The sequence below is a fragment of the Sorex araneus genome, chromosome 3 (assembly GCF_027595985.1).
Source record: "Sorex araneus isolate mSorAra2 chromosome 3, mSorAra2.pri, whole genome shotgun sequence".
In the NCBI taxonomy this organism is placed as follows: domain Eukaryota; kingdom Metazoa; phylum Chordata; class Mammalia; order Eulipotyphla; family Soricidae; genus Sorex; species Sorex araneus.
This window is the reverse complement of record NC_073304.1, coordinates 31,543,148-31,563,210: the sequence shown is the minus strand read 5'-3', so window position 1 is coordinate 31,563,210 and position 20,063 is coordinate 31,543,148. Positions and strand designations below refer to the sequence as shown.

The window sequence follows — 20,063 nt, the reverse complement described above, 5'->3', positions numbered from 1 at the left end:
CCAGGTATGACCCCAAACTTAAAAAAAAAATAAATAAAAGAGAAAGAGGGAAAGAGGGACGAAGGGAGGGAGGGAAGGAAGGAAGGAAGGAAGGAAGGAAGGAAGGAAGGAAGGAAGGAAGGAAGGAAGGAAGGAAGGAAGGAAGGAAGGAAGGGGGCAAAGAGATAGTACAGGAGATTGGGTGTTTGCCTTGCCCATGGCCAACCCAGGTTCGATTCCCAGCATCCCATATGGTCCCCTGAGCACTACCAGGAATAATTCCTGAGTGCAGAGCCAGGAGTAACCCCTGAGCATCTCTGGGTATGACCCAAAAAGAAAAATAAGGGGGGGAGGTTATGGAGGGAGGGTGAAAAGAAAGAAAAGGCAGAGAAGGCAGCAAGAGAAGGCCCTGAGGAAGTGCCACAGACAAGGCCCCAAATCAGAAACAGTGTATAAAACAGCTGGGCCAGTTTCTGAAACCAGCTTAGAGGCAAGAGAGTAACGTGAGCTCACAGAAAGACTATTTTGTGCCAGCCTTGGTGGCATCCTGCTTCAAACAAACTGGCTTCCGACAGACGAAGCCGGGGTCACTGGCCGGTGAGCTGAGAGCAAGGCTCCAGGAAGGACGGTCAATTTGCAAGGTGTGAAAACTAGAGACGCAGAAGATCCCAACTTTCAAGATCCCAATTTTGAGGCAGGGACAGCTGTACTGTCTTGAATATGCTTTGAAATTTTTTTGGTGAAACAATACAAAACAAATTTAAAAAAAAGTGCGAGCCATCTCGATGACTGGCATAAGCTGGACAGCCAGTGGAAGACACGCATCATGAGATCAGGAGTTGAGGTTGGCATGAACCACCTGTGGTTCAACTTCTGGCAATGGTGGTTCCCCAAGCATTGCAGGACATGGCCCAGGGGCCCTGAGCCCTGTCAGGTGGGGCCCAGGATGGCACTCAGTGTGGCATCCCCAGGATGCCCAGGGCCCTGAGCGCTGCACGATGGCTTGATGGCCCCAGGTGACTGAGAACCATGCACAGGGCCCCCATACCTCCTGAGTGCTGCTTGGGGGGACCCCTCTCCCTTCCCCCCACAAATGAAGTTCATTTTATGCTCTTCTCTGCTCCGTGCATGTTTGACAAGGGCTCCATGTGCAAACCCAGTGCAGATGCCCGGGCTCTCACTAATCCACCCCAGGTTTCCCCCCAAGTGTCTAGCTCCCATGCAGGTAGGCATGTTGGCCCGTGGTCTTCAGCCACTGGTCTGTGAAGCAGTACTGGTCACGGGCGTAGAAAGGCTGGGAAGCACACGTCTCCCCACTGTCTGGGTTATACCTGCCAGTCTGTGGGCGAGCCTGGAGGGCAGGCGCTGGCCTGCAGGGGTCATTCGGTTGAAGAACTCTGGTTCTTCAACCCTAACCACCAATGATGTGCCCATCACTGAGAGTCCCCAGAACTGCCACACATTAGCAAGCTTCTGGTAACATAAATTTTAATTTGATCTACCATATTCTACCACATCATCACCATATATGGCATTTTAAAATAGTACTTGGGCCCCCCAAAAACATCACGTGCAATGGTTGTACTCACTCTGTTGTTTTGCAAACAAAACAAAGCAAAAACCCAAAACAAAATCTGGGGCAGAAGAGGTAGTACAGTGGGCTTGCCTTGCACGCAGCTGACTTCAGCACCCCAGAGGGTCCCCTGAGCACTTCCAAAAGTGATCCCTGAATGTTGAGCCAGGAGTTAGCCCTGAACACTAACTCCTGGTACAGCTCCGCCCCCCAAACACCCATAAAATCCATGACAATTATGAAGTGAAATGCAGTAACTTTCTGGTCCCCCACCTAAACCCTCGCCAGAGAACCTCGGAGACTGGAAATATTCTCCTATTAGCCCTCAACAAAGCGCAACCAACTTCACCCCCAGACAAAGAGCTCAGCAGGCAATCAAGACAAAAACATCCCCAAAGTCCTCTTCAGGACCAGCTCTCCTCTCCTCCCGCAAACCTTAGGGGAGTATAGGATCAGAGGAGGCAGGTACCCTCTCCCCTCAAATGCCTTCCTCCTGCCTGCAGGACCCCGAATTGAAGTTTTTTGATTGATGCCATGAAAAATTGAATTTTCATGAGGAGTCAATGGCATGCGGATGGGAGGGGTCACGAGGCCCCCAAGGGAAAGAGCCTTTACCTTCCGCGTCCAACATCTTGGGGATGTCCAGGTACTTCTCGGCCACGTCAAAGGCTGTGTTGAGGTTTGTGAGTGGGTCATCCTGGAGGGAGAGTTGGGGGAGGGAGACAGTGAGAAGGGAACCAAATCTCCGCCTACTCCTCTCGGGGTGACCCCACATCTGGGCCGGGGGTGTGTCAGAAGACAATGGCTTGGGCCAGGTCTGGGTGTGGAAGGCTGGTCCAGCTGGGGGCGTACCACATCATCCCTCCTCAATCCTGTGAGGGAAAAGGGGTGAGCGACGCAGACCAGCAGTGCCAGGAAGGGCTCCCAAGGCCCGAGTGCGAAGGGCCGGGCTCTGGTCTGGGCCCCATCTGTCTCAGCCTCTGGTTTCGGCTCTGCCACCTGTCAGTGGGACTTGTGACCTCATGGGGCCTCGGTTTCTCCAGCTGTACTCAGCGGCTGGACCAGGAGCTCTGAAGCCTCTTCCATGCTCATGTCCCATGCAAGTTTGGGGCTTCTTCTAAAAGAAACCACTACATTCTCAGGAGAAGGGACTTGCGGGAGGCAGAGCCAGTCCACACGCCTAGCGTCATGGGAGATGGGCACTTGGGGAAAGCTGGGGTGGGGTGGGGGTTAGTGAGGGCCCGGGCATCTGCACTGGGTCTGTGCGTGGGTCTCTTGTCAAATGTATATGGAGCAGAGAGGAGCGTAAAATGAACTTCATTTGATGGGAGGGGGCCCCCCCGCAAGCGGCACTTGGGAAATCTGGGGGCCCTGCCCATGGTTCTCAGTCACTCGGGGCCATCAAGCCATCGTACGGTGCTATGCACTGCTGGCGGGATTGTGAGGGGGCAGCTGGGCAGGGATACGGGTAGGAGGGTCCTTCAAAGGCCAAACACCGAATCCATGCAAGTCAGCGATTCCGTTCTAGGTCTGTGTCCGGAAGAGTGGAAACGCATACTACAGGGCTATGGCACCCCCCGGCCAAAGCCGTCTCGGCAAGGACTGGGTAACCACCACTGATCTGCTGGCAGCTGATCAATGAAATGCTGTCTATCCACCCATCAGAACATCGTCCGCCCTGGAAAGATACTCATAGCATCGTTATTTTTGGTCTTTCGGTGCCTCAACTAGTCCAGTTCAGACTGAAAGTTAGATGGGTGGTTGCAAGAGGCTGGACAAGGGGTGAGGGGGAGCAGAAGAGGGCTCGGGGCTTCAGTTCTGCAAGATGGGAAAAGCTCACATTCCCATGGACAAAGCCCAGGAGACAAAAGGGGGAAGCGCTGCCCCTCTGAGACTGCTGCAGGGGGGTTGGGAGTTTCCTGGGGAGCTGTGCAGGGCCGCAGGGTTTTCCTCTTACTCCTACCTGGCTCTCTCCTTCTCTCCTAAGAATGATACTATGGGGGCTGGAGAGATAGCACAGCGGGTAGGGCGTTTGCCTTGCACGCGGCCGACCCGGGTTCAAATCCCAGCATCCCATATGGTCCCCTGAGCACGGCCAGGGGTAATTCCTGAGTGCAGAGCCAGGAGTAACCACTGTGCATCGCCAGGTGTGACCCAAAAAGAAAAAAAAAAAGAATGATACTATGGAGGGACAGCAACGGGCAGTGCACAGGTGGGGATCTGGACTCTACCCCCAGCACCAGACACTAACCCTACCCCCCCACCCCAAACTGGCACCACTGCCAAGGACCCTCAAGCACTGAGCTGGGAGAAGCCTCTGCGCACTGCCAAGTGTGAACAGAATAAAAGAAAACAGAATGACAGGTCCCGAGCTGGGCTCTGAGAACAGGGGCCCACAGCTGCTCTTTCCCTCTCAGGCCCCTGTGCCCCTCCCCGGATGCTGGCTGAGGTGGGGGATGCACCGCATACCTTCCGCAGCTTCCCGTAGTCTATGAGCTCGGGCCGGTGTCGGTGGATCAAGGCACAGAAGCCGAGGCCGTCCTTCCAGCTGCCAGGGGGGCGTGGCGGGGGGAGAAGGCAGAGCAAAAAAGAGGATGAAGGGGCTGGAGTGATAGCACAGCAGGTAAGGCATTTGCTTTGCACGCGGCTGACCTGGATTCGATTCCCAGCATCCCATATGGTCCCCCGAGCACCACCAGGGGTAATTCCTGAGTGCAAGACCAGGAGTAACCCCTGTGCATCGCTGGGTGTGACCCAAATAGAAAATAAAAGAAAAAAAAAGAAAGAGAATGAAGGCTGACTTAGGGCAGAAGCAACGGGCTTCTTCTGGAGAGGAAGATAAAATGCTTCATTCAGACAGGCTATGGCGTTGGGGGTGCAGGGGTCGGGAAGGAGTGTTTCTTTCTGCCACAGCCTGGCATACAGGGGGGAGGTGAGGCCCTGTAGGACACTGGGTATACAGTGAGATTTTTAAAAAGCCCTCCTATCATGCCAAGGTCGTGGCCATCTCCGTTTCAGAGTGCCAGGCGGGAATATCCTTGGAAACAGGCGGACACTGTCCTCGGGAACTGCTCAGAAGCATAGACACTAACTGCTATGAAAGTCACTTGGGCAGCCCCGGGGGACATTGATATTCTATTTTTTGTTTAAAAAATTCTATTGAATCACCGTGAGATAGTTACGAGCTTTCATGTTTGGGTTACAATCTCACAATGATCAAACACTCATCCCTCCACCAGTGCACATTCCCCACCTCCAATATCCCTGGTATACCCCCCCTTTCCCACCCTCCCCCTGCCTCCATGGCAGACAATATTCCCCATACTCTCTCTCTACTTTTGGGCATTATAGCTTGCAACACAGACACTGAGAGGTCATCATGTTTGGTCCATTATCTACTTTCGGCACGAATCTCCCATCCCAACTGGTTCCTCCAGCCATCATTTTCTTAGTGATCCCTTCTCTATTGCATCTGCCTTCTCCCCTCTGCTCATGAAGCAGGCTTCCAGCTATGGGGCAATCCCCCTGGCCCTTGTATCTACCTTCCTTGGGTATCAGCCTCATGTGATGCTACCCTACACTCCACAAATGAGTGCAGTCCCTCTATGTCTGTCCCTCTCTTTCTGACTCATTTCACTTAGCATAATACTCTCCATGTTTATCCATTTATAAGCAAATTTCATGACTTTATCTCTCCTAACAGCTGCATAGTATTCCATTGTGTAGATGTACCAAGGTTTCCTTAACCAGTCATCTGTCCTAGGGCACTCGGGTTGTTTCCAGATTTTGGCTACTGTGAACAGTGCTGCAATGAACATACAGGTACAGATGTCATTTCTACTGTGCTTTTTTGCATCCTTGGGATGTATTCCCAGAAGTGGTATTCCGGGGGTCATATGGAAGCTCAGTTTCTAGTTTCTGAAGGACGGACATTGATATTCTAAATCAAAGAGAGAGTACCGTGGGCAGGGAGCTTGCCTTGCATGGGGCAGATCCAGGTTTGATTCCCCACCCCCAATACGGCCCCGGAGTGCCACCAGGAATGATCCCGTTAGCACAGAGCTAGAAGTAAGCCTCGAGCACCCTCTCCCTGCCCCTGACTCCTTCCACCAGCGCCTTTGCCCAACTCCTGAGTGGTGAGAGACCCCATGAGCAGGCCAGGGTGGGGCGGGGTGAGGGGGGCAGTGCTCACCTTATGTGGAAGTTCTGGATGTTGACGTTCTTGTAGGGGGCTGTCTTCCTCTGGCACCACAGCAGCAGCCCCTCCTTGGCAGACGTCTCTGCGGGGAAAGGGACATGAGCACCGAGGACAGCGGGCTTGCTTGGTGGCGGGAGCCCCACTGTGACCACGGGGTCTGTGTTCTGTCACATGAGGACATGGCAGGGGGGACACACAAAGCCCCCGCTCCCCCCCCCCCCCCCGCCCTTAGATTCCATCCCTGCTGCTGCAGGGCCACTGAGTCTATTTCCTAGACCTTACTTGAGCAGTTATCTAAGAGACACACATGCAGGCGAGGAGCTTGGCAGAGAGGACCAGACACTGCCACACGGGGATGACAGCCTTTCCCACCCGGGCCTGGACTATTTCCCTACCACTCACTTTATTGAAGACTGAGGGGCCGGAGCAATCATATAGCAGACTGGACACTTGCCTTGTATGCGGCCCACCCGGGTTTAACCCCTGGCCTCCCAACAGTCCCCACTGAGAGCCCTACTAGGAGTGATCCTGGAGGCACTGAGTCAGGAATCAGCCCTAAGCCCACCGGGTATGCGCCCCCCTCTCCCAAACCAACAATAACGTCCAGAACTGATACAAAGTAAGTCAGGTGACCACTCTGGAGAGAAACATCCTGAGCGCTCCGGACAGGGGCATGCATGCTGACAGGCAGCAGGATGAAGGCGTCAAAATGCCTCATCAGACTTGGCCTTCACCTGAAAAGTAAGGCTCCCTTTTATTTAATGCATGGATGGCCGGCACTGCTGATGTGTCCTGTGGACCGGGCTCTGCAAACTAAGCAGATGTGGAAGGATTCCCAGGCAACGCCACGCACAGAGGGTGGCAAACCACACCACACCACCCCATCGGTCATGGCTATGAACTGCCAGTCCTAGCACATCTCTACTGAAGAGCTTAGCAGATCTTTTATTTATGCATATATTTTATTTTATTTGGTTTTGGTTTTGGTCACACCCGGTGCTGCTCAAGATTTACTCCTGGCTCTGCACTCAAAATCACTCCTGGAAGGCTCAGGGGGCCATATAGGATGCTGCTGATGGAACCCACGTAGGCCACAGGCAAGCATCCTACCCACTGTACTATCGCTCCAACCCCTGATATAATCATTAATTTCATGTAAAGTTATTAAAATTGTGGTTTCCTCAAAGTCAAGCCTTTCTTTCTTTTTAAGTGAAACTTAAGCATCGTTTTCCCACTCTTTTTCCCCTCCCTGATCCTCTAAAAGAGTCTATTTTATGACAAAGCCCAGTATATTTCCTTGTGTATAAGGACATTCAAAGCAAGTGTCATGAAATAATACCTATAATAAAATAATAAATGCATTCTGGTACTGCCTAGCTGTTTTTGTTTTGTTTCGGGCCCAACCTGCAGTGCCCAGGGGGGTCCGGTACTGGTACAATATGTGAGGGTTACTCCCTGAGGTGCTCGGGGGACCATGCTGTGCTGGGGATCAAGCCCAGGACTCTCACAGGCGGAGTCTGCACCCCAGTCCTTGGAACGCTATCTTCCGGCCCTCTATTTCCTTTTTAAAATGCTAGTTTCAGGGACAGAGCGACAGTACAGTGGGTAGGGCGTTGGCTATGAATGAAGCCAACCTGGGTTCAATCCCTGGTGCCTCATCTGGTCCCCGGAACATCTCCAAGAACAGTTACCGAGTGCAGAGCCAGGAGTATGCCCTGAGCATCACTGGGTGTGACCCCCCCAAAGAAAAAACAAAAAGAGAAAAATATAATAAAAGAAAATGCTGGTTGCATTCCAAAATATTGGTTTCAAAGTGAACAGGCCATGTAGACAATAATAACCGATCTCATTTACTTTCACTTCATAAAATGGACTTTGTAATGACAAAACAATTTTTTTTTTTTTTTGCTGTTTGGGTCACATTCAGCAATGCACCGGGGTTACCTCCTGGCTTTGCACTCAGGAGTCACTCCTGGCGGTGCTCAGGGGACCATATGGGATGCTGGGAATCGAACCCGGGTCGGCTGCGTGCAAGGCAAATGCCCTACCCGCTGTGCTATTGCTCCAGCCCCCAACAAAACAATTCTTGCAAGGATAATTTACTATTTCAAGCACAGCAATAATTTTTTTTTCTTTTTGGGTCACATCCAGCGATGCTCAGGGGTTACTCCTGGCTCTGCACTCAGGAATTACTCCTGGCAGTGCTCAGGGGGACTATATAGGATGCTGAGAATCGAACCTGGGTCGGCTGCGTGCAAGGCAAATGCCCTACCCATTATGCTATCGTTCCAGCCCCAGCACAGCTATAGTTTAAAAACTAAAGTTTCTTCTCTTATTTCAAGCCCTTCAGCTTTATGACGAGGTTAAAATAATTATTAGAGTTGTCAAGTATTCAGCCCCCCAAAATCAAAGTCATCAAGAAGGCTAGTGGAAAAAACAGACCAAGGTCTTCTGTCAACAGACCTACCCTCAGGGACTGCCATGCCATCTTTGTAGCTGCTTCAGCCTTAAATAGCAATTACCTGTAAACTAGACTGAGACTCTCATGTGGTTAGATCACCAACTCTCAAACCAAGAATTTTATATCTGTAGAAAACCAACTTGTGGATTAAAGAGATTGTGCATCAATAAAGGCTCTTGCCCTGCTTGAGGCTGACCCAGGTTCAATTAACAGCCCTCCACTCCCTGAGCCCTGGATGGAACCTGTTAAAATATTACCCTATCATTTTATAACTATCACAGCATATATACTAATTTATTACAAAGTAAATATAAGCGTGTCAAATAAATTAGCTCAAAATCTGCTGGAATATGGATGAAACCAAATTTAGAGATCATGGCCCTAGACCATTGGAGGCCTCTTGCAGATGGGAAAGGTGACCAGCAGGGGGCGCTAGGGGAGCACAGTATAGAACTTGGGTCTGGGCTCAGACTCGCTTCCAGAGAGCTCAGCCTTACCTTCCACGGAGATGTCCTGGATGGCAAAGCGAAGGATAATGGTCCAGATCATGCCCAGGGTCATTTTCACATTTCCATCGACGATTTCTGTAGAAACAGCAGCAGGATTCATCAGGACAACCTCGGCAAGGCAGAGGTAGCAGCCCCTGCACTCCCTCGTTTGTGACTTTGCTTGGGAAATTTAAGACTGTGTGTCTGCTTCTGAAATTGCATCCTTGGAAAACAGTGTGGTATATCTTTAAAAAAAAAAGCAACTGGGGCCCAGGTCTGGGGTACAGTGGTGTAAGGCCTGTTTGGCAGGGACCAAGGCTGACAGATTCGATCCCTGGAGGCAAAACATGTGTGAAATCTCCACAACCAAGTACGTGATGATGCCCACTGGATCTCTGAAACTGCAGAGAAGGGAAAGGAAGGGGGGAAAAGGGAAGCTCTCAGAGCTGAGAGATAGTACAAGGGTTAAGGCACTTGCCTGGCTAGGTAGCCGGCCCTGGTTCTATTCCTGGCACTACATATGCACCCCCACCCCCGCCCTCCACCCAGCCCCACTAGCAGCCACCCCTGATCACAGAGCCAGAAATAATCTCAGACACTGTCAGGTATGATCCCCAGCTCCTCCTCCCCCTAAAAAAAAAAAAATCAGTTTTAAAAAACAAAGCTACTAATCTGTCACATGATCCAACCATCCCACTCTTGGGTATTCATCCAAAGAAAGCAAAAACACTAACCCCAAAAGATAGATGAACAAGTATGCACTCATGTTCACCGCAGCCTGGATGAGGGCAACACGGCCATGAGTAGATGGCGGGCAACATACAACGGGAGCGCCTCGCAGAGCCCAGGCCCGCTAGGTCTGCATCCCTTAAGCCCCTAAAGGAGAGCGGGGAGGGGCTGGAGAGGCAGTATAGCAGGTAGAGGATTTGCCTTGCACACAGCTAACCCCGGTTCAATCCCTGGCATCCTAGATGTTCCTCTAAGCCCCAGCAGGAGTGATCCCTGAGTGCAGAGCCAAGAGGAAGCCCTGAGCACTGCAGGGGATAGTCTCAAACACCAAGAACAAAATAGAGCAGAATGCATGAACAAAGTTGGACTTTAAGATCTCATCGCCTTCTGCAAAAGGGGGGCAAAGCTTCTTGCTGCTGCACATCAAGGTTAGAGCACTGGGACCGCTGGTGGGCACCTGTACTGAGCATGCGCTAGGGCACAGTGCAGAGGAGAAACAGTGTCCACTTTGGACACAATGTAAATGTATCTGTTCCCACTAACCAGGGTGCAGGGGCTTTCCCAGGGCCCCAGACACCTCAATCAGAGGCCACAGTGCAGAGAGGAAATGTACCAGCACACATAACCCTTAACAAGTAAAACATCCAGCTGGCAATCTGCACAGAAGCGGGGGAGGGACGCGGAATCCACTAATCTGTGAGAATCTGTTCATAACGGCTTGAGCTATTTTTTTTTTAACACCCTTTCATTTGCAGTCTCCAATGGTTCAGCATCTGGTAATGCTGAAAGAATTTATAGAGATACAGATAGAGATAAGGAAAAGACTAAACTCACAATGAATAGCAAAAAGACATGAATGACTCAATCCCCTGTCAAACAGGGCAGGCAAATAACTGGTATAAAAAGAATGTCCTGTCCCACTCATAGGTATGGAACTAAGAGATTATCTTCCCCGCTCTTCAATGAGCCAAGTTAAAAAAATGTGTGATGGTGTATATAAAGCACTGGTTGAACTCTACAAGAAGAAAACATCCAACCCCATCAAAAAATGGGGCCAAGAAATGAACAGAAACTTTACCAAGGAAGAAATACGAATGGCCAAAAGGCACATGAAAAAGTGCTCTGCATCACTAATCATCAGAGAGATGCAGATCAAAACAACTTTGAGATACCACCTCACACCACAGAGACTAGCACACATCCAAAAGAACAAAAGCAACCGCTGTTGGAGAGGATGTGGGGAGAAAGGGACCCTTCTTCACTGCTGGTGGGAATGCCGACTGGTTCAGCCCTTCTGGAAAACAATTTGGACGACTCTCAAAAAATTAGATATTGAATTCCCATTTGACCCAGCAATACCACTGCTGGGAATATATCCCAGAGAATCAAAAAAGTACAATCGAAACAACATCTGCACATGTATGTTCATCGCAGCACTGTTTACAATAGCCAGAATCTGGAAAAAACCCGAATGCCCCAGAACGGATGACTGGTTGAGGAAACTCTGGTACATCTATACAATGGAATACTATGCAGCTGTTAGAAAAAAGGAGGTCAAGAATTTTGTAGTTAAGTGGATGGGCATGAAAAGTTTCATGCTGAGTGAAATGAGTCAGAAAGAGAGAGACAGACATAGAAAGATTGCACTCATCTATGGTATATAGAATAACAGAGTGGGAGACTAACACCCAAGAACTGTAGAAATAAGTACCAGGAGGTTGACTCCATGGCTTCGAGGCTGGCCTCACGTTCCGGGGAAAGGTCAACTCAGAGAAGCGATCACCAACTACATTGCAGTCGAAGGCCATGTGGGGGAAGGGAGTTTCGGGCTGAATGAGGGCTAGAGACTGAGCACAGCGGCCACTCAACACCTTTGTTGCAAACCACAACAGCTAATTAGAGAGAGAAAGCAGAAGGGAATGCCTTGCCACAGTGGCAGGGTGGGGTGGGGGGGAGATGGGATTGGGGAGGGTGGGAGGGACACTGGGTTTACGGGTGGTGGAGAATGGGCACTGGTGAAGGGATGGGTTCCCAAACTTTGTATGAGGGAAGTGTGAGCACAGAAGTGTATAAATCTGTAACTGTACCCTCACGGTGATTCTCTAATTAAAAATAAATAAATTATGAAAAAAAAAATGTGTGATGGAAGCAAGGTTGCCACATAGCAGCTGGAAGTATAAAAAAAAAAGAAAAAAGAAAGCTCGTGGAAGATGGTTTGGCCACAGGGGGCTTGAAGCTGTGTGTGTCTGACAGCAACGTTTGCCTCGAGGATCCCTGCAACCCAAACCCAGAAGCACGGGGTAAGGTGCTGGCTGTAAGGTTCTTGAGGCGGGAGGTGTATGAGGTTGGAAGGGTTCAGGAGCTCCTCAGACCCTTCCTCTGACTGAAACCCTCACAGCGTAGATCCTCAGACAATGATTTTAGTGACGTCAGTTGAGACATAACAACGATCGCACGTCGCACGTTGACTACTGACGACCTAAGGTTTGATAATCCCATCTGCCTTTGTGTTGTAACAAACAGTACAGGTAAATCTGTTCATGCCTGCAAGGGGGCAGACTGGGGTGGCGGGTACGACTGGGGACACTGGCGGAGGGAAGGTCACACTGGGGATGGGTGTTGGAACATTTAAGGCCAGAAACAACTATATTGTGAACAACTTGGTAAGTCGAGGCATTAAAATTTAAAAAACAAAACAAACAAACAATCAGGCTCCATGGTTGGGCTGGGAGGTAGTCACAAGGGAGGGAGGGAAGAAGGGATGGAGTGAAGGAGGGATGGAGTGAAGGAGGGAGGAACGGAGGGAAGGAGAGATGGAGGGAAGGAGGGAGTGAGGGAAGGAGGAAGGGATAGAGGGAGGGAGGGATAGAGGGAGGGAGGGAGGGAGGGAAGAAGGGATGGAGTGAAGGAGAGTTGGAGCGAAGGAGGGAGGAATGGAGGGAAGGAGGAATGGAGGGAAGGAGGGATGGAGGGAAGGAGGGATGGAGGGAAGGGGGAAGGGATAGAGGGAGGGAGGGAAGGAGGGAGAGAGGGAAGGAGGAAGGGATAGAGGGAAGGAGGGAGGGAAGGAGGGATAGAGGGGGGACAGAAGGAAGGAGGGACAAAGGGAAGGAGGGATGGGGGAAGGATAAAGGAAGGGAGGGAGGGAGGGAAAGAGGCAGGCAGACCCATGGAGGTGTGCAGGCCAAGAGTACACAGGCTTGTCCACCTGAGAACAACAGCTTAACTCCTACAGGGAAGCACCCCTAAATTTGAAGGCAATGGCCAACAGAAAGACCCTTACACACCCGGTGAAGAGCATATTCATCGGTCATTCATCGGTCTAAATGAGCTGTAAAGCTTTACTGCAGGGCTAAGGCATTTGCCTTGCATGCAGCAGGGCCCAGTTTGATCCGCAACATGGTCCCCTGGAACAGCACCAGGGGTCACTCCTGAGCACAACCAGGAATAGTTAGAGAACCACCAGGGTGGCCCGAACCTTCCCCCACCCCCACATAAAAACAGATTACAGTGGAGAAGGCTCATACACCCAGTGTATGAGCAGTGTAGCAGCAGCATGCGCCCCCTTGTGTCAGGAAACAGTAAAGACCAAGTATCTCCAGCCTCCCACTGGCCTTGAATTCAGGTGCGCGCTGCTCTCTCTCTCTCTCTCTCTCTCTCTCTCTCTCTCTCTCTCTCTCTCTCTCTCTCTCTCTCTCTCTCTCTCTCTCACACACACACACACACACACACACACACACACACACACACACATACACACACACACACACACAGAGTTCCCTGTTCCTGCCTTCTCCCCTCCAGAATCTCTCTGCGAGCAGCAAACGCCATCTCAGGCAGCTTTCTGACAGCAGGGCCCTAGACTTCTCGGTCCGAAAGGGTCCCTGTTCTGGTTCCCAGTGTGGGGGTGCTGAGAGCAGTGAAGCGGGGCATGGTACAGTTTCGTGCTGCTGCAGAGGTGACAGCAACCTGGGCTCAATTCCTGGCACCGAGGACAGTCCCCGGGCACTGCCAGGCGTCACACCAGAGCACAGAGCCAGGAGTAGCTCTGGCTCCGACGGTGCTGCTGTTACAGGACGAATTCACGGGCCAGGTGGGTGCGGGGCTGGGATCTCAGGGCCGGGGGGTCAGGACACAGGGCCCAGGGGTGGGAGAACAGAAACCCAGAGTCCTTACCCTCGGCTCCGATGGAGACCAGCTTGACGCCCTTGCTGGCGATGAAGTCCAGGGCCTTGTTCACGTTAGAGATCTTGTGCACCCGCATCTTGCCCCTCTCTGGCTTGGCCAAGCGCTCACCTAGGCAGAGGGAAGAGACGGGGAAGGGTGCCCCGGATTATTACCCGGGCGTGGCAGCCGCTCACCCACACCCTAACCCAGACCCGCCTGAGAGCCCCACACTGGGCGCCCCTGGAGGCCCCCTCCGCTCTCCTCCCCTCTCAGTGCCGACCCCCCAAGGCTACAGGGAGCCCTGAAGGTGTGTTGGGGAGGCGGGTGGGAGCTAAGGATAAGGGGTACGTCAGGCAGGAGGAGAGAGGGGCTCTCGAGAGACAAACATACACACATGCACGCACCGGAAGGGATGGACACCTCAACAGGCCCCGGTGGGGGCCTGCCTGCCTCAACCTCCCATGGGCAAACCCTAGTTCCCGCCAACACAGCCTCAGGGAGCCCTCCCTGCCCTCGGCTCCAAGTCAAAGCCCGCCTTCCCCATGGGCCACACCAGCTTCCATGAGGGAGTTTCTGTGGCTCAGCGTTCAGGGCCAGAAGCTCAGGGAAATGTGTTGACGTTCTCCAAACACCCGCTAGGAACTGTCCCCGGGAAGGGACCCATCCTGGGACCTCCTCAAAGATGCAGAAAGTCTCTCCTTTGCACGCGTGACACGCATGCTCAAATCTGGGGATGGGCACCGGGGCGGTCAGTCCTTCCTGCACCCCCCCAGGGACGAGAACGACCGCTCCAGCCCTCCCTGTCCGTATCTGCTAGGGTGAGAGGGGAGGAGGGGGCAGTGATGTCAGAGCAGCATCTGGGGGGCACCCTGCACCCCAAGCTTCAGGGAAAGAACAGCCTTCCCGCCTGTGCTGAGATGAGCTGGGAACCTCATGAACCCAGACTCCAGCAAGCACCCGAGCAGTAAAACGCCCCAGCTGCTCCTCCCCAAGGAACAGAGAGAAGGACACATACATATACATGCAACACACATGAAGCACATGTGTGTACATACATGGCACATAGCACACACATAAGAACATGTATATACACATGGCACACAGCATACACATGGCACACAGCACACACTCAGTACACAAATACATACTGAACACATATACGTAAGACACACTGAGCACAGGGCACACATGTACACATGACACAGCACACACATAACACATAGTGCATGCATGTACACATGCACACATGGCTCAAACATGCCCATGACATACACACAGTACACACATATATATACATACATACGGCACACACACAGAGAACACATGGACACATATGATATGCATATACACACAGCACACATGGCACACACATACACAGAACACATGTGCCACATACAACACACATACAGCACATATGGCACACACATATACACAGAGAACACATGTAGATACATGACATGCACATATATGCAGCACACAGCACATGCATATACACACAGTACACATGGCACATACATATACACAAATGGTACAGGTGGCATAAACAGCACACTGATGCACACGTGGCACAGAGCACACAGAGCACACACAGGGCACACACATGAATCATGACACAAACATACAGCACCCAGCACATAGACTCATCTGGCACACGTGCACACAACACTCATGCACACGGTGCACAGACATGTCACAGATGACACATACACATACCTGACACACGTGTGCACACACACAGACACACACACCCATAAACCCACTGGCAGAAGCCCCAGCCAGAGCGGGACACCAATGGGAAGAGGCTCTGATTGTGCTTCTCAAGCTGCTGAGCTGGGGGCACCTGCTTGCCTCACCCTCTGCACCCCAAGGCTCTAACTGAGGAAGTGTGGGTGCTGAGAAGGACCCAGATGCCGCTGAGCATGCCCTGCTGCATGTGTGTACATGTGTTCTTTGTGTCCTGTGGCTGCCCCGGGCTGCTCCCTTCTCTCTCTGCCAGCCCAACGCCCCAGGGCAGAGGCCAGGGCAATGTCCAGGCAACCCTTGACCCCGGCCTGTCCTCTGAAGAGAAGTGTCTACGGAATGGTAGCCCAGCCAATGGGGTGTCTGCCTTGCATGCGGCCCACCCAGGTTCAATCCCCAGCATCCCAGATGGTGGCCCGAGCCCAGCAGGGGTGACTCCTGAGTGCAGAGCCAGGAGTAAGCCCTAAGCACCGCCAGGGATAGAAAAAAAACAACTCAGACACACCTGCTCACAGACAGGGATGGGGTCCTGGGGCACAGGCACCCAGCACAGCCACCCCATATGCTCACACTGAAAAAAGTCTGTGACTGCTGCACGGGGATGGAGATGGGCCCCCAAGGAATGCAGCCCAGAGTGGGGGAGAGGGGAGGAAGAATGCACCCCAGTGATCACCCCAGCCACAGGGGCTGATGGAGGAGGAATGCTGCCGGGGCACAAGGCCAATCATGGGGACCCGGGGGGTCTGCAGGGCTGGGAGTCATGCCCAGGAGTTCTGCCTCAGTTAGACTCAAGAAACACTGGTGGGGGCAGGGGAGGGGCGTGAGGGGGGAGGAACTCTCCCCACAGTATAAAGGAAAGCGGGGAGGCAGATCTGGTCAACTAAACCTAAACCAAAAATTCACACCTGGGCTAGAAACATCACCTCTGGGTGGATCCCTAGAGAGCTAAATGTGGGATTCAACTGACACGGATACACCTCACTTTATCACACCCTGCCTGCGCACATTTGGAGAAAGGGCCTTGTTACAAACAGCTCTTGGCAGCCGGGCTGCAGGTGGGCTGGGGGAGAGGGCGGCTGGGTGGAGTGGGGTGGATTTCCTTCCCAGGCAGGCAGACAGGCACACCTGCTTCCTGTCTCCAGGTGCGTTTCACCACGGAAGGGGTCACGTGCTTCTGGACCAAATGCGGAGGTGCATCTAATGGGCTGGAGAAGGGAACTGCCATACAAGCTTCCCAGCTTTCTGTGTGCTGGGAAACCCCCATTCCCGGGAGTGGCTTTACAGCAGCCTGGAGCCCCCTGTCCGTGCATTTCTCTGTGGATATCCACAGCAGCTCAGTCAAAGCAGGGCCCAGCTGAAGAGTCCTTCCGGGGGGGAGTGGTTTCACAAGACACAGGGTGACAGCCGAGACAGACCCTCAGGCCAACAGGGAAGGCGGTTCTGACACGGGCAAGCATAGGGACAACACTTCTACTCTGGGGGAGGGGTCCCACCAGGCTCTGCACTCAGGAATCACTCCTGGTGGTGCTTGGGGACCAGATGGGATGCCAGGGATGGAACCTGGGTCAGCCACATGCAAGGCAAATGCCCAACCCGCTGTACTGTCACTCCGGCACCTCTGAGGACGTTTCACTCAAGGAAGTGAGAGCATCACAGAAAGCACAGAGATGGATGGTTCATCGCAGACTCAATCACAAACACATGAGAACGTGTTCTCACGAACGACAGGAGAAAAAGGGGCTCCCGGGGGCTGGTGAAAGGGGAAGTGAGAGCTCGTGTTTAACGGAGAGAAAGTTTCAGCATGGGAAGGTAAAAAAGTTCCCAGGGGGTATGAACAGAGCTGCACGGTGTAAATAATGGACTTAACGCCCCTGAGCTGTATACAACCGAGCGCTTAAAATGGTCCATTTGGGGCTGGAGCAATAGTACAGCGGGTAGGGCGTCTGCCTGCACATGGCTGACCCAGGTTCGATCCCCAGCATCCCATATGGTCCCCTGAGCACCGCCAGGAGTAATTCCTGAGTGCAGAGCCAGGAGTAACTTCGGAGCAGCTCTGGGTGTGACCCAAAAAGAAAAAAATAAAAAGGTGCATTTGTTGTATTTAACTTTTAACAAAAGCCACAACCGGGATGCCTGGGCCTTCCAGCCAGGCCAGCCTGTGGGGTGGGCCAGGACACGGAGCGTGGATCCAGTGGGGCTTGGATCCACTCTCAAGTTACGTGTGCATGTGGAGTCGGGGGACACGCGGTGCTGAGGCTCATGCATGCTGGACCCCTTTAGCTCTCTCCCCAGACCCAGGTAATTGTATTTTGTGTACTACATTTACACACACACACACACACACACACACACACACACACACACACACACACATTTCACCTGTAAGAAAAAAAATATTTTCAAGTCTTGTCTAAAGGGCAGGGTATATATCTTTAGAGCATAGCACGGGTGGAAGGCCCCCAGTTTCATCTCCAGCACCCCTTCACCCCCAAAAGGCATCGGTTCAACAACAACAACAACAACATAAAAGCAGCAGCCGTGGCTCAAGCGAGAGCAGAGAGCCCGGGAGGACGCAGGGACAGCTGTGAGTGCAGGTGGCGGAGGAAGAGATGACAAGCCAGCAGGTGCCAGCCCCAAGGATCCTGGGAGCTCCATTCCAGAACTCGGGCAGCAGCTCGAGCCCCGGGGAGGCAGCAGCCAGTGGCACCATATTTGGGCTGCTGGCTGGACGCTCTGGCTGGGGGGAGGTTTGGCAGGGGGGACTGGAGGCAGCCCCAGGCTGGGCTGGCAGTCCAGGAGGGAGCACGGAAGGAGGAAGCAGAAGGAGCCAAAGGGGAAGGGAAGGCTGGAGAGGAGTGAAGGTCAGGCACGGGAGCGGCTGGAGGCGGCCGGAGGAAACAGCCTCGATGTCCTGGCAAGGGCTGGCAGAGGGGAGCACGCGTGGGACATGCTGGAGAACTCTGGGGGGGGGGCACTCTGCTGGAGAGGCCCAGGGAGGGCAGAATGCAAGAGCAGATGCAGGAGCAGGAAAAAGGCAGAGTATATAAGCCAGGGAGTATGTAAGTCCAACAGCAATCCCAGGACCCTCGGGCATTCGAGTGTCAGGAAGAGCCAAGGCAGCTCAGCCATCCCCTCAAGGCTCAGCACTGCACCTTGGGGCTCACCCTCTGAAAGACGGGTGGAAAGATGTTTGCAAGAAAGCAGAGAGACACATCAGGGGAACCTGCTCCTTCCTCCCCATATCTGGAAATCCAACACCATGCTGGCGGTGGGGGCAGGGATCACCCCCTACCCCCACCCCTAGCTTGGACAGAGGCCATGTGGCTGTGGCAGGGGTCCAGAATTTGGAGAAGGCATCAAGGAGACCACCCGGACCACGAGTGGAGCTCCGAGACCAGCCTTCTGACCCCGCTGTTTGCAGAGCGGCCGAAGGCCAGCCGCAGTGTGTTGTCTGGGAACAGGGCTGGCCAGTGGCAGCACCAGGACGGAGGTTCCTCATCGGAGGTCGCATGTGTCACCCTGACTTCTTTTGAGAGATGCACAGCTCGCCGTGGCGGGGGCAGAGCAGAATCGAGGGTGGGGGGAGAGGGGGCAGAGGGTGGGGGGGCTCACCTGAGATGACCTCCAGCAGCAGCATGAGCTTCAGACCATCCCGGAAGTCCTCCTCGATGTTCTCGATCTGAGTCCCGGCCTTGCGGAGGTGGGAGTTACACCAGGCTGTGAAGGTCTGCGCCAAGGAGAGAAGAGAGGGTGGTCAGCCTCCCATACGACCTGTGGACCTGCGCAGGGGGTCCCCGTGGGGCCCCAGGAACACTCCTCCACCCCCCCCCAACAAACCTCCTTCCAAAGCCACTGTTCCCACCTCAGGCTATAAAGCTTCATTTCTCACGGTTTCAAAGACAACGACCCCCCAGAAGCAACGCATTAAACCTGGTGAACATCGCAGGGCGAATGCATTCTATTCAACCCTTGTCTGCCTGGCACCTCGCTAAGGGGGAAAGGACTCAGCAGTCGGGTTGGGGATCTCATCCAGGGGCACTGTGTTAGGATGGGGGGGGGATGGCAAGTAATCCAACGCATCTGTGTTTGGGGGAGGCACGGGAAGGCCCTGTAGGCTACAGAAGTCTGGAAGAGAAAGTGACAATACGGAGACTGTGTGAAAGGCCATTGCCACTGAAGACTGTCGGCATGCAGGAGACAGCAGAAACCCTGAAGGAAGGCCCTGACCGGACAGACAGACAGACAGACAGACAGGCCTCAACCACGATGTGGGGGCAAACAGTTCCACCTGGTGGCCCAAATGAGGAAGGGGGCAACGCGACAGACTCCAGAACCAAAGCATGGGCCCCAAGCTTCCCCTTGAACTTGGCAAGGCCTGAGGCTTGGGCCAACTCCTCCTGGCTGTATTGCCCCACAGAGGGCAGAAGAGCCTCACGCCCAGCCCTGAGTCCCTCGGCAACTCCAGGCTTCTCTGCACCGGTCCCCGCCCCTTCCCTGTCCCCTCCCCAGCAGGACACGTCATTCCCGTCCCACCTGCCCTTGGAGCTGCTACAGAGTGAGCTGGGCCACCCTTCCTAGAAACCTCTGCTCCTCCAAAAGGGTCACCAGACTCCAGACCCTCACCCTCCTTCCTCTGGCCCTGGGGAACTCCGAAGGGAAGTGGCAACGAATGGGCAGGGGGCAGGGAGAAACCCCTGGCCAGGGGGGCAGGGAAGCCTGGGCTGGGTT

The 20,063-nt window shown here is 53.3% G+C and overlaps 1 protein-coding gene across 3 annotated transcripts in view; it reads right to left on the bottom strand.

The window, feature by feature from the left end:
* Nucleotides 1-20,063, bottom strand: part of ACTN1 (actinin alpha 1) — a 100,385-nt gene that overhangs the window by 27,011 nt on the left and 53,311 nt on the right. For all 3 annotated transcript variants that reach the window (XM_055132724.1, XM_055132725.1, XM_055132726.1), the window contains exons 2-7: nucleotides 18,948-19,062; nucleotides 13,605-13,724; nucleotides 8,709-8,795; nucleotides 5,745-5,832; nucleotides 4,022-4,100; nucleotides 2,168-2,249 (exon numbers count right to left, since the gene is read on the bottom strand). In XM_055132724.1, coding sequence (XP_054988699.1) covers nucleotides 2,168-2,249; nucleotides 4,022-4,100; nucleotides 5,745-5,832; nucleotides 8,709-8,795; nucleotides 13,605-13,724; nucleotides 18,948-19,062 — 571 coding nt within the window. The remainder of the gene's footprint in view (nucleotides 1-2,167; nucleotides 2,250-4,021; nucleotides 4,101-5,744; nucleotides 5,833-8,708; nucleotides 8,796-13,604; nucleotides 13,725-18,947; nucleotides 19,063-20,063) is intronic.